This window comes from Capricornis sumatraensis, chromosome 4 (genome assembly GCF_032405125.1).
Source record: "Capricornis sumatraensis isolate serow.1 chromosome 4, serow.2, whole genome shotgun sequence".
Lineage (NCBI taxonomy): Eukaryota > Metazoa > Chordata > Mammalia > Artiodactyla > Bovidae > Capricornis > Capricornis sumatraensis.
In genome coordinates, this window is record NC_091072.1 from 36691598 (window position 1) to 36704773 (window position 13176).

Here is a 13176-nt window from a genome sequence, read left to right on the forward strand (position 1 = left end):
TATTTGAATAATAAACAGAAAAATTTTCAATCCTAAAACCCTTGGACTCTTGGAGTTTGTCAACCTTAAAACTCTTGGAGGAGGTCGTTATTAGCCCCACCATAGAGCCACTACGCAGATGACCCACAAACTGGAAAACAATTAAACCAAAGAAGTTTTCACACTGTTACGAAAATTCTGGGAACAACAACAGATTTCTCAACCTGGGGATCCAGCAAAGGGACTTAAAACACCCAGGGGATCTGACTTTGAAGCCCTGTGGGACTTGATTAGAGAGCTTGCACAGGACTGGGGAAACAGGCTCTTGGAGGGCACAAACACTCAGGGCACCTGGACCCAGGAGAAAGGAGCAGTGATCCCACAAGGGACTGAGCCAGACTTGCCTGTGAGTGTTCAGGAGTCTCCAGCAGCCTGCCATGGGGTTGGGGCACTGAATACAGCAGTCCTGGGGGCAGCGGAGTGCTGGCATAAGTCCTTTTCAGGGAGGTTGCCATTACCCTTACCGTCCTTTGGCCTCAGGCCAAACTACAGGGAGGAAACACAGCCCCACTCATCAACAGAAACTTGGATTAAAGATTTACTGAGTAAATTTAAAAATATCTGGAGTAACAGGCAAATTTGGCCTTGGAGTACAGAATGAAGCAGGGCAAAGGCTAACAGAGTTTTGTTAAGAGAATGCACTGGTCATAGAAAACACCCTCTTCCAACAACACAAGAGAAGACTCTACACGTGGACATCACCAGATGGTCAATACTGAAATCAGATTGATTATATTGTTTGTAGCCAAAGATGGAGAAGCTCTATACAGTCAGCAAAAATAAGACTGGTAGCTGATTGTGGCTCAGATCATGAACTTCTTATTGCCAAATTCAAACTTAAATTGAAGAAAAGTAGGGAAAACCATTAGACCATTCAGGTATGACCTAAATCAAATCCCTTATGATTATACAGAGGAAGTAACAAATAGACTCAAGGGATTAGATCTGATAGACAAGGTGCCTGAAGAACTATGGAGGGAGGATCATAATAGTGTATAGGAGGCTGTGATCAAAAATATCCCCAAGGGAAAAAAAAAGGCAAAGTGGTTGTATGAGGAGGTCTTACAAATAGCTGGAAAAAGAAGAGAAGAGAAAGGCAAAGGAGAAAAGGAAAGATATATCCATCTGAATTCAGAGATCTGAAGACTAGCAAGGAGAAATAAGAAAGCCTTCCTCAGTGATCAATGCAAAAAAAATAGAGGAAATCAATAGAATGGGAAAGACTAGAGATCTCTTCAAGAAAACTAGAGATACCTAGGGAACATTTAATGTCAAGATGGGCACAATAAAGGATAGAAACTGTATGCACCTAACAGAAGCAGAAGATATTAAGAAGAGGTGGCAAGAATACACAGAACTGTACTAAAGACATCTTAGTGACCCAGATAACCATAACAGTGTGATCACTCACCTAGAGCTAGACATGCTGGAGTATGAAGTCAAGTGGGCCTTAGGAAACATCACTAGGAACAAAGCTATTGGAGATGATGGAATTCCAGTTGAGCTATTTTAAATCCTAAAATATGATGCTGTGAAAGTGCTGCACTCAATATGCCAGCAAATTTGGAAAACTCAGCAGTGGCCACAGGACTGGAAAAGGTCAGTTTTCATTTGAATTCCAAAGAAGGGCAATGCCAAAGAATGTTCAAACTACCACACAACTGCACTCATCTCACACATTAGCAAAGGAATGCTTAAAATTCTCCAAGCCAGGCTTCAGCGATACAGAAACTTCAGATGTTCAGATGAGAACTTCAGATGTTAAAGCTGGATTTAGAAAAGGCAGAGCAACCGGAGATCAAACTGCGAACACCCACTGGATCATAGAAAAAGCAAGAGAATTCCAGAGAAACATCTACTTCTGCTTCACTGATTATGCTAAAGCCTTTGATAGCATGGATCACAACAAACTGTGGAAAATTCTTAAAGAGATTAGAATACCAGATGACCTTACTTGCCTCCTGAGAAATCTGTATGCAGGTGAAGAAGCAACAGTTAGAATGGACATGGAGCAATGGACTGGTTCCAAATCAGGAAAGGAGTACATCAAGGTTGTATATTGTTACACTGCTTATTTAATATCTATGCAGAATACATCATGAGAAATGCCAGACTGGATGAAGCCACCAGCTGGAATCAAGATTGCCAAGGGAAATATCAATAACCTCACATACAAAGATGACACCACCCTTATGGCAGAAAGCAAAGAGGAATTAAAGAGCCTCCTGATAAAAGTGAAAGAGGAGAGTGAAAAACATTCAAAAAACATTCGAAAAACCATGGAATCTGGTCCCATCCCCTCATGGCAAAGAGATGGGGAAACAACTGAAACATTGATAGACTTTATTTTCTTGGACCCCAAAATCACTCCAGATGGTGACTGTAGCCATGAAATTAAAAGACACTTGCTCCTTGGAAGAAAAGCTATGACCAGCCTAGACAGCATATTAAAAAGCAGAGACATTACTTTGCCAACACAGGTCTGTCTAGTCAAAGCTATGGTTTTCCAGTAGTCATGTATGGATGTGAGACTTGAACCATAAAGAAAGCTGTGCACTGAAGATTTGATGCTTTTGAACTCCGGTGTTGGAGAAGACTTGAGAATCCCTTGGCTAGCCAGGACTTCAAACAAGTCAACCCTAAAGGAGAGCAGTCCTGAGTGTTCACTGGAAGCAGTGATGCTGAAGCTGAAGCTCCAATACTTTGCCCACCTGATGTGAAGAGCTGACTCATTTCAAAAGACCCTGATGCTGGGAAAGATTGAGGGCAGGAGGAGAAGGGACGACAGAGGATAATATCGTTGGATGGCATCACTGACTCAATGAACATGAGTGCACATGAGTAAGCTCTGGGAGTTGGTGGTGGACAGGGAAGCCTGGGGTGCTGCAGTCCGTGGGGCTGCAAAGCATCACACAGGACTGAGTAACTGAAATGCAGTAAACTGAAAACCCTTGGCTTTTATTCTGTGACTTCCAAGGACAATAGGGTTCACCCACTTTCTGTGTTTGGGGGCCTTGTTCTGCCATGTGAAGCATTGGATTCACCTGTTTTAAAATGGATTTCTGCAACTGGGACCCTCTGTACTGCTTGGATTCATCACTCTGGTTGACCTCATAACCTGCTTTTCTAGTGTTTCCATGCACTCAGAGCCATTATCTCTTTGCAGTCAAAGAAACAGGGAGAGACGGTGCTACAAGCTACTGTAATTGATAAGATTTGGACTCACTGCTAGGATATATGACTTCTGATTAGAATAAAAGATGCCTGCATTACCGGGAACCCTTGGCTGTCTCTATTCTTCATGATTGATGGCTTTTCATAGTTCTTTCACACATTTTAATCCTAAATTTCTGACATGTCATTGAAAACATAAAACTGAGCCCAGCACCTTCTTCCTGAAACCTTCTTATGAGGTTCCAGACTCCATTTCCAACACAGCACACCTCCTCCTGCTCCCACACTTCTCTCATCCATCTCTCCTCCATCCCAAGTCCTGCTCTGCCAGTGAAACCCGCATCCTTCTCTGAGGCTACTACCCCTGCTACATCCTTCCTCTCTGGGACCTCCCTCAATAACAGTTGTGGTGGGAGCAGGAGGGGGAAGATTAATGAAGATAATAAAATGAACTCTCCTGTTCTGATGGCCAGGGACTGTGCTCAGCCCTTCACAGGGATATAGCACTTTATCCTTAAAACAGTGTTGGAGACAGGACCATCATTACCACCACCACCTAACGGGTGAGTTAAGTTAAGACTCAGTACACAGTATCCCAATCGTTATCTTACCAGTTCAGTTCACTCTTTCAGTCATTTCTGACTCTTTGTGACCCCATGGACTGCAGCACGCCATGCCTCCCTGTCCATCACCAACTCCCTGAGCTTGCTCAAACACATGTCCATTGAGTCTGTGATGCTATCTAACCATCTCTTCCTCTGTCACCCTCTTCTCCTCCCGCCTTCAATCTTTCCCAGGATCAGGGTCTTTTCCAACGAGTCAGCTCTTTGCACCAGGTGACCAAAGTATTGGAGTTTCAGCTTCAGCCATCAGTCCTCCCAAAGAATATTCTGGACTGATTTCCTTTAAGATTGACTCCTTTGATCTTGCAGTCCAAGGCACTTTCAAGAGTCTTCTCTAACACCATAGGTCAAAAGCACGAATTCTTTAGCACTCAGCTTTCTTTATGGTCCAGCTCTGACATCGAAAAACCATAACTTGACCATACAGAACTTTGTTGGCACAGTAACATCTTTGCTTTTTAATATGCTGCTTAGGTTTGTCATAACTCTTCTTCCAAGGAGCAAGGGTCAGGGGTGTGACAGGCCTCAGAACTAGCAGTCTGACTTAAGAACTCAATTGTTTTCTAGCATCTAGCAATTAAATACGGTACCTACCATATTGCACAACACTGGCAGAATAGACTCCTTTTCTCCTTTGCTTAGAAGGCCCTCTGATTTGATCCTGGGTCCGCCTGGGTCCTGATGTGCACTGGCTTGTGCTCCTCTGCCATGGGCTCCCTAAGGGGAGAGAGTGACATTTATATCTTTGGAACAAAGACCTGGCCCATCTTAGGAACTCTATTTGTAGCAGCGAAATGGAGTGAATTCCTCCTTTACAGATTTTCCATTTTTGCCTTCATATTCCCTATAATCTAGCCAAATGGGATTCTTTGCTATTCCCCACACGTTCCCTGTGCTCTGGGCTATATTTACTGAGACGCCTTTGTACATATGCAGATCTGCACTGACGTGAAATTCCAGCAGCCCTCTGTCCTGAGGCTTATCCACTCGTCAGTCAGGTGTGGGCTCCCTGCATGCTCCCGTCTGTCCACACTTTCCTTGAAGAACTACATCCCTCATCATCTCTACTTCACTTAGGTGTTGGCGAGATCTACTTTAAAAATATCATTGAAGTTTTCACATAATGGGTGCTCAGTAGGGATTAACTGAATTAAAAGCTAAGAAATAATTTAAACTGGTTGACTTGGTTTCCTGTAAAAGGAAGAGGTTCAAACTCATGGGCACTGAGGGGTACTCACATTTTTTTTCATCTCTATGTTATGAAACATGGGTTAGCAATAATGCAGCTCCTCCGTCCATGGGATTCTCCAGGCAAGAATACTGGAGTGGGTTGCCATTTCCTTCTCCAGGGGATCTTCCTGATCCAGGGATCGAACCCGGGTTTCCCGCATTGGAGGCAGATGCTTTAACCTATGAGCCACCAGGGAAGCCCGATGGCTTCTTTACTTTTCAACAAATACATGCTCTTTGATCTGATTAGTTTTTGCCTATCTGTATGTAAGCAAATTTCTATAAAATGCCAATTTTTTTCATTTAAATTACTAGAAAGATTTAACAGCTTTTAGACACTAAGGAATTTCTCTTTTATAATAAACTAGTGACACTCTTTTCAATGACATTTAAGTGCATTCATGTTTGAATAGTGGTAACAAGGTTAAAAATGTTCCAACAGAGTGACATGATATTAAACCTTCATCTATTAGGTTCAACAAATGTTTACCAAGTTTCTACTGTGTACAGGCACAATCCTTGGTAAGACTCTGTGAAGAACAAAGAAGGATTACACACAGTCCTTTAGGTGAACATCAGTAAATGCAGACAGGACAAGTTATACAACACAAGGGAAACCCTAGCATAGGCTCCAGCAGAAATGCAAAGTGCTGAAAAGATATACAAAGAAAAAGGAGGTTCAATTTTTTGAAAACTCATTAGAACATTTGTTCTTTCATTCCACACACCAACTTGCTAATAATGGTAGTCTAGAATATGTGATTGTGAGTACAAATAATGGATTAAAAAAGTAATAGAAATTAATTTTTAAAAGTAATGGAAAGTAATAGGCTTAAAATCAATTTATAGAAATTTTTAACATGACAAATTTTAGAGAAAAAAAGACCATAATTTTATCATCCCACAATTATTTTCATTTGTATATGTTAGATATCTATTTGTATATACCAATGACACACAATTCTGGATACAGCCACTTTAATTCATGAAGAAAGAAGGATATCCACGTGTTTTAGCACTAAGCAAACTTCAAACCACAGCCTGTGTGACACACATTTCTGCGTTAGCCTATAGCAAGCCAGCTTTCTTAAACTGGAAAATTAGAAATAACAGGAAAAGATTTCATGGGGCAGTTAACAGAATTAGATAAAATAATTTATGGAAAGTGACAATAGCTGTCACCACATAAAAGTTCAGAAACAGCTCTTAAAATCATCATTTTACTTTCAATCTCATTTTTGGCTTTCCCTGAATTATGAAAAGCCTTTGTATTCACAGTATAGTAGTTTGAAATATCAAGAAATAGGCAGATAAACTCCAAAGGGAGAACAGTAGCAGACAACACAGCAGCTTCCAAAGGTTCAGCACAATGATATACCAAGGTAGGATCTGAAGGCTGACTGTCTGGTTCTGGCTCGGGTGCTGTGGGAACCCACGCTGTTGATGGGGACAACAAAAACACCAGTTCCCTTTACCCCGTGACATAAGGAGATGCAGGGGCAGTGGCTCCTGCCCTCCCCCCTCTGAACAAGATGTCCCAGAAACACCAGACAGCCCAGGGATCACCTTCTCTGCCTGCAGACAGCACCAGAGGGCTCGATGAGGACTCACAGCAAGTCCAGAATAAAGCAGGCCAGAACTGGACTGCAAGGGCTCTGAAAGTTAATCTGCCTCTGGGAATAAAACCCAAAATGTAAGTCAGAAACTACACACTCAGCTAAACAAAATGACTGCATGTCCTATTTACAGAAGACCAAGTCTCCTAACATAATAACCGAACATTAAAGTCTCCAAACATTAATAACCAAATACTTTTCATACAACTGAAAAATCATCTATCCTGTTCTGAACTGGAAAACACACATCTGAAGGAGAAAAGACGCTCAGCTGATGGAGATATTACGATAAATCAAGTATTGGGATTATCCAACAAAGATTTTAGAGCGGACACCATAAATGTGCTTCTGGAATAAATTATCTTGAAACCAATGGAAAAAAAATGGGAAAACATCAATAAAGAAACAGAAATCATAAAAAGAGAACCAGGTAGAAGTACAGGAATGAAAAAAAAATAACAAATAAAAATTTTAGCTGGATGATCTCAACAATAGAGTGAAGATCAAAAACAAGTCAGTGAACTTGAAGACAGATCAGTAGGATTTACCCAGTTTGAATGAGAGTGGAAGAAATAAACAGAGCCCAGAAGTCTGTGGGATAATAATAATGCAATGATCTAATATTTGAAACATCAGAATCTCAGAAAGAAGAGTGTGAACTAAAAAAGTACTCAGAAACAGTGGTTGAATAGTCCCTGAGTCTGATAATAGATATCACATACACACAAACATACACTTTTCATAATTAGAGTTAATATGGAACCATTTCACACAAAACGTAGAAAACTTGCAACTGAATAGCTCCTTTGATCTTTCTCTTTAGGCTATTGTCATGTCTACATACATTATAAATCTTACAAGATTATATTTTTGCTTTAAAAAATCCATGTATTATAATGAAACTAAGAGACAAAGTAATACCTTTTTATTTAGATGTTTGCCATTTCAGAGTTTCTCTATTGCTTCTTGAAGATCTGAATTTCTACTTGGCATCATATCCATTTAGCATTTATTTACTTTACTGAGCAGAGTTATAATAGCTGCTCTAAGATCCTTGGTGGGTAATTTCAACATCTTGGTCATCTTAGAGTAGGTCTTGGGTGCTAAGCTTTTTCTCCGAATCTGGGTCACATTATTCTGGATCTTCTTATGCTGTATAATTCCTGATGGAATAATGAATGTGAACAAGTGGTGGGCTCTGGATTTGGTATATTCTTTTGGAGACTCTTTTGGTTGACTCTTTTCTAAGGCGATTGATTTCATTGGATTCAAACTGCAAATTCTCCTGGGTGGTAGATAAAATCTTGGTTCAGTTGGTGTATCTTTAGCTGCCCTATACATGAATGTTGTTCAGGGGTCATTCAAGGTCATGGGGAGTTTAAACACAGAACTTAGGGCTCCTCATCTCAAACTGTCTTCTGAAATTCCCCCTTCTCAGGAGTTGTGGTTGCCCAGACTGCCTGCTGACTCTTCAAGACAGAAAGATAGTGGGTTGAAACTGACTTTGTCCCACTCTCAGGATAAAAACTGTTTACCTCCAGCTGGTCTCTTCCTCCAAACTCCACAGCCTTCTAGAAGCTGTCTGCATTTGTTCATTCTCCAGAATGGTTTTTTCCAGAATCTAGAGCTGGGTTCAGTTGGAGCTTACTCCTCAATGGAAGCAGAAGCCTCCCTGAGATTTTGATGGGAAATTTCTTTAAAACCCAAAATTAAGTTTGGAAGAATGACCTTTTTTAAACATCCATCCTTTTCAATCAAGATGCTGCCTTGTCTAGACACGTTTCTTTGATGTGTCAGTAAAATTTTCTTCATATAAAGCTTGCACATTTTTTAGTAGATAATCTCTAAATTTATTATTTTATTTGCCTATATTTATTTGTAATTAATTTGCTGATTTTGGGGACTAGAATTTATGGAATCCTGGTTTGCAATAGGCCTTTCCGCTTGTTGTTGTACAATCAACACGTAGTTACTTTCTGAATGCACACCCTGTGTACTTCACATCAGTCATTAACACCATCAATGGCCCAATTGAGCTCTAAAATTACCCTGTTGAGCAATTAAGATCACTGATCTTAGGTTGGTTCTGTGTCTCTTCAGAGTAAAATTTCAAGCACCTGGTGATGAAATATGCTCTTTCCTTGTTGGTAATTTTATATGCTGTTAACTTCCAGAGTGCTGCAGGGACTATTTGGTTTTAGAAGGGGCATGAGGGTCCAGCCATCTTCCATGCTATCCTTTAAAATAGATTGAACCAGCTCTGAATGGAATTTTCCACAAACATGCAGAAATGCATTGAGATTAATATTTTTCTTTTCTTTTGGGAAATAATTATACCTAAACTAAATTTTTTAATAAGAGGGGAGTTAAAACTAGAAATTAAAAAATAATAGCACATTAAGCTTTTGAAATGAACTTAAGCAATTAATTAACAGGCATTAAATCATGAGCAGAAAAGTTTAAACCAACTTCTCTTTTAAAGATATACAGATGACTTCTTTTCTTAAATGTTACTTTTATATTCTGAATCCCCATAGCTTTTCACAAAAAATGTGTTTGAAGTTATACATGTGTTCAGCATGTCTAGAGCATCTTGAGGAACTTGATGTTTGTTGAATAGAATAAAAAGAAAATATTTTCTATAAAGATTCCATTTCTTACATTTCACTTAGGAAAACAAGAAGTTCCTTTAATCATATATTATGAATAGTGGTGATACATGAGAAATTATTCATCACAGACAGAATACCGCATTATTTTATTGAACTGCACACTCCTCTCCTGAAAGAAAAAAAAAAAATTACTGCTTCCCTGAATAAGTTAAAACAGACCAAGAGCATATTAACAATACTTTATTGTCATAACTAAATAGGTTAAATATACATTATAAATGGAATATATTGTATATTTGATGAAACATATAGCATTCATCAAGCAAAAAAAGAAATATACACAGCCATTGAATGGAAAGATGACACACTTAAATGAATAGCTCTCAAATACTAGAAACTTAGCATCCTGGAATAATGTTTATTCCTGGCCCATTTTGTGCCCACTGGAAAAAATTGCACTGTTTTTCCTTCCCAAGAGGGCACACAAAAAAATTCTTTCCATTATTTGGTCCAATCTTCAACACTGTTCTCATGATGGAGCGTTTGCCATGGTTGCAGAATGGGAAGGACAAATCTGCCCACTGGAGAGAAACAGACGGTAAAGTTTAGATGGAAGTAGACTGATGAGATGTATTTCATTAGTACCTTGTTGTTTCCACTCCTTTTCCTATTAACCTGACACTGTAAGATACATGTAAGTCATTAGTTATTGCCCTTTAAAAGCCTTATATCCTATAAGTAGCTTCTCTAACAAATTTGCCTGAACCACACGATAAATTGTCATAATTCCAAGTCTCCTTCCAAAGGCTTACTTACAGAAGTTCCTTCACTTTATTGAAAATCTCATTGTAAAGTAAATCAGCAATGTTCCTGCTATAGATCTGTTTCAGTTAAAGCTATTAAGATCAAAGATTTGTTATGACTTTAATACTAAACTTTCTTACTCTCTTAGGAAAAGAATCCAATACAGAATTACCCAGACTAATTACTACCAGATTCCACTGTATTATTCTTATCCTTACTAATTTTGGCCTCAAGAGGCCTTTACCAAGAAGGCTGTGATTAATATTGTTAATAATATTTTCTCCAGTAAGTCTATACAAGCTTCTAGGGGAGATGTGTACGTTGAGTCAGATGGAGTCACATCTCGGACAGGGGCTAGGCTCTGAAATGATCACATCTTCTCTGGGGAATTCCTTAGGAAGACACCACATTGAATACAGATAACTTCTCTCTCAGTAAGCCCAACCAGCAAACTTCTGCTCCAGCACTGAAACAGATTCATCTTTTCTTTTTCCAGTCTTTCATCAGATAAAGCAGTTGGGGAGAACATGTATCTTTAAACCTTAAGATGACAGTCAGCAGCGTGAGGCTCACAATGAGGAAGGAAGCAAGACTGACCTGAAGGACCCAGGTTCCTGTCTTCTGTCTCATAGTCATTTGGAGGGACAAACTCAGACTGAAAGACTGGGGAATCACCTACACCTAAACTGTGTCATCACTTTTTTTGGCTAAGCCTGTGTAGTAGGATTCGCCAAGCTTATTGTAAACCCAGAGCATGTAAATTAGTTTCCCAGGTACCTCTACTCAATGTATAAACCAAAGGTCTGGATGTCACTCTGTGCCGGGAGCCAGCACGGGATATCCCGCCCATGACAAAGTCATGCAGAGAGACCTGACGGGCAAGACGAGTCAGGTCTCAAGGGGTCCTCTGCCTGAGCATCTACCCTGAAACCAAAATCTGTCTGTTTACTGTCTGCTATATTATACTCTTCTGACATTACAGGGGGCTATCCCCGACCACCTTTCTCTGGAAAAACTTAACTTAGAGCTCCAACTGGTCTCCTGCATATGAAAGGAATGTTTCACCTCAAACTCCTTTGATGGCTCTCTAACTTGCCTGACAGGTTTAACTACATTTGTGATTGTTCACAGCCCCCCAACTGAGAGAGGCAGGAAGCTTAAAGCATCTTAAAGATATAGAGCCCTTTGCTAAAAAGCTAAAAATTATATTGGTGATGGGTTTCACTGTTGAGTCAATGACTGCTGCCAGACCTCCATCGTCTTCATCTTTTAGGCACCTGAAGGATATTAATCAATGTAATTGGGATATAGAAAAAGGAATATAGTAGTTTTGATGTTAGCAACACTAGACTTTTGAGTTAGTAAACTTTCTCTTTGTTATAAATCACTGTACTCCTCTTTCTTTGTTATAAATCGTTGTGTCCTTGCTATGTAAGAATGTAACCTTAATTAGTGCTTTCTGAGAGTGGCACCAAACTTTGGGAAGAACAACACTATTAAGGCAAATAAGTTTTCTGGTTGACAGAACCTTATCAGAAAAGGGCCATAAAATGCTAATAGGCCTTTTGGCCAGAAGTTGATGTAAATCACCTAAGACTTGTGTATACATCTAGGTATCCAGAGAGAAAGCCTGGTCTCAATAACAGTCAGGGCTGCTGATGCTGCATAATTTTATAGTATCCATTGATCTCTATGTACAACCAAAAGTATAAAAAGCTTTCCTGAACAATAAAGGATGGACCAGTTTCTCAGACCAGCTTCTCGAACTGGTTTCTTGGAAATCTGGCTCCCCCTGTGTCGACTCTCTCTCCCTCCCTCTTCTTTTCAGGCTGAATTCCCATCTGGAGTGTGAGGCTCACCATGTCTACTTACTTGCCCTGGCTTCTAAGACCCACGCAAGAGGGAGCCCAAGGTGGGGCACCCTCCACTATTCAAGCGGGCACCGGTGGCCTACATAGATGGTGCAAACCTCTTGTCTCAAAGTTTTATTAGCTCTCCGTGTAAAGCAAGTTATTCAGCTTCTTTTCTCCACTAACTTTTCCTACTACATGACTTTTTCCTAATCTCTCTTTATATTTCTAAATGAATAAGTTTTTCCTCGCCTACTCTGTCTCCCCTTCAAATTACCCAGGATCCACCAGGGCTGGACCCCAGCAACTGAAGTCAGGAAAAGCAAATATCTATCTTGGATTATCAGTCCCTGGTAAGTGACTCGGTTACTTTTCTTTCTGTAAACCAAGGGACACTTCTACCTGTACTGGTGGCTACAAATATACTCTAATAACGGAACAGCTGTCATTGAATTAGTTTTTCTTTTTGAGATGAACACCTTCAAATTTTAACAACACCAGTACAGCTTTTATATTTAAAGATAAAACCATAAATGGATAGATATTTGCTACATTTTAGTGGCCTAAGAATTCAATGACACAATCATTAAGCATGATGAATCATACACGTACTTCAAAAAATCCACACTGTGCTTCTCTTGGTAGAGGACAAGCATAGAAGTGCCTGCCCTTGTTTTCTCCACTCTTCCTCACCACTCGGAGAGCGCAGGGGCGGCCGTGTTTACTGCAGCGGGGACTGCCGGCATTTAACAAACGAGGACCATCTGTCATATTGCTTTGAAGTTCACTGTAATGACAAGTTACAAAATAACTGCAGCACAACAGGGCTAAAAGGGATCATTCACATCACCTCACCTCCACATTAGAATCCTTCCTGTACAGAGAAATTGTGCCAAAAAGGGACCGTGGTCAACTTCACATAATTACGTACACTCCTGCTGCTGCTGCTGCTAAATCGCTTCAGTCGTGTCCAACTCTGTGCGACCCCATAGACGGCAGCCCGCCAGGCTCCCCCGTCCCTGGGATTCTCCAGGCAAGAACACTGGAGTGGGTTGCCATTTCCTTCTCCAATGCATGAAAGTGAAGTCGCTCAGCCATGTCCAACTCTTAGGTCATTCTAATTCTTGGTTTTCCCAGGTAATTCTAATTTACTTCCAAAGGTACCTATTTATGCAAATTTAATTTAAATTAGACATGTAATTCAAATTTCTCAAGAATAAAAACAGCT

At 40.1% G+C, this 13176-nt stretch overlaps 1 protein-coding gene across 1 annotated transcript in view; it reads right to left on the minus strand.

Annotated features, from left to right (window-relative positions):
* Positions 1-9692: 9692 nt before the first annotated feature.
* Positions 9693-13176, minus strand: part of NEIL3 (nei like DNA glycosylase 3) — a 45310-nt gene continuing 41826 nt past the window's right edge. Inside the window, exons 11-12 of the mRNA XM_068972096.1 lie at positions 12561-12735; positions 9693-9875 (exon numbers count right to left, since the gene is read on the minus strand). Of these exons, the coding sequence (XP_068828197.1) occupies positions 9693-9875; positions 12561-12735 (358 nt within the window). The remainder of the gene's footprint in view (positions 9876-12560; positions 12736-13176) is intronic.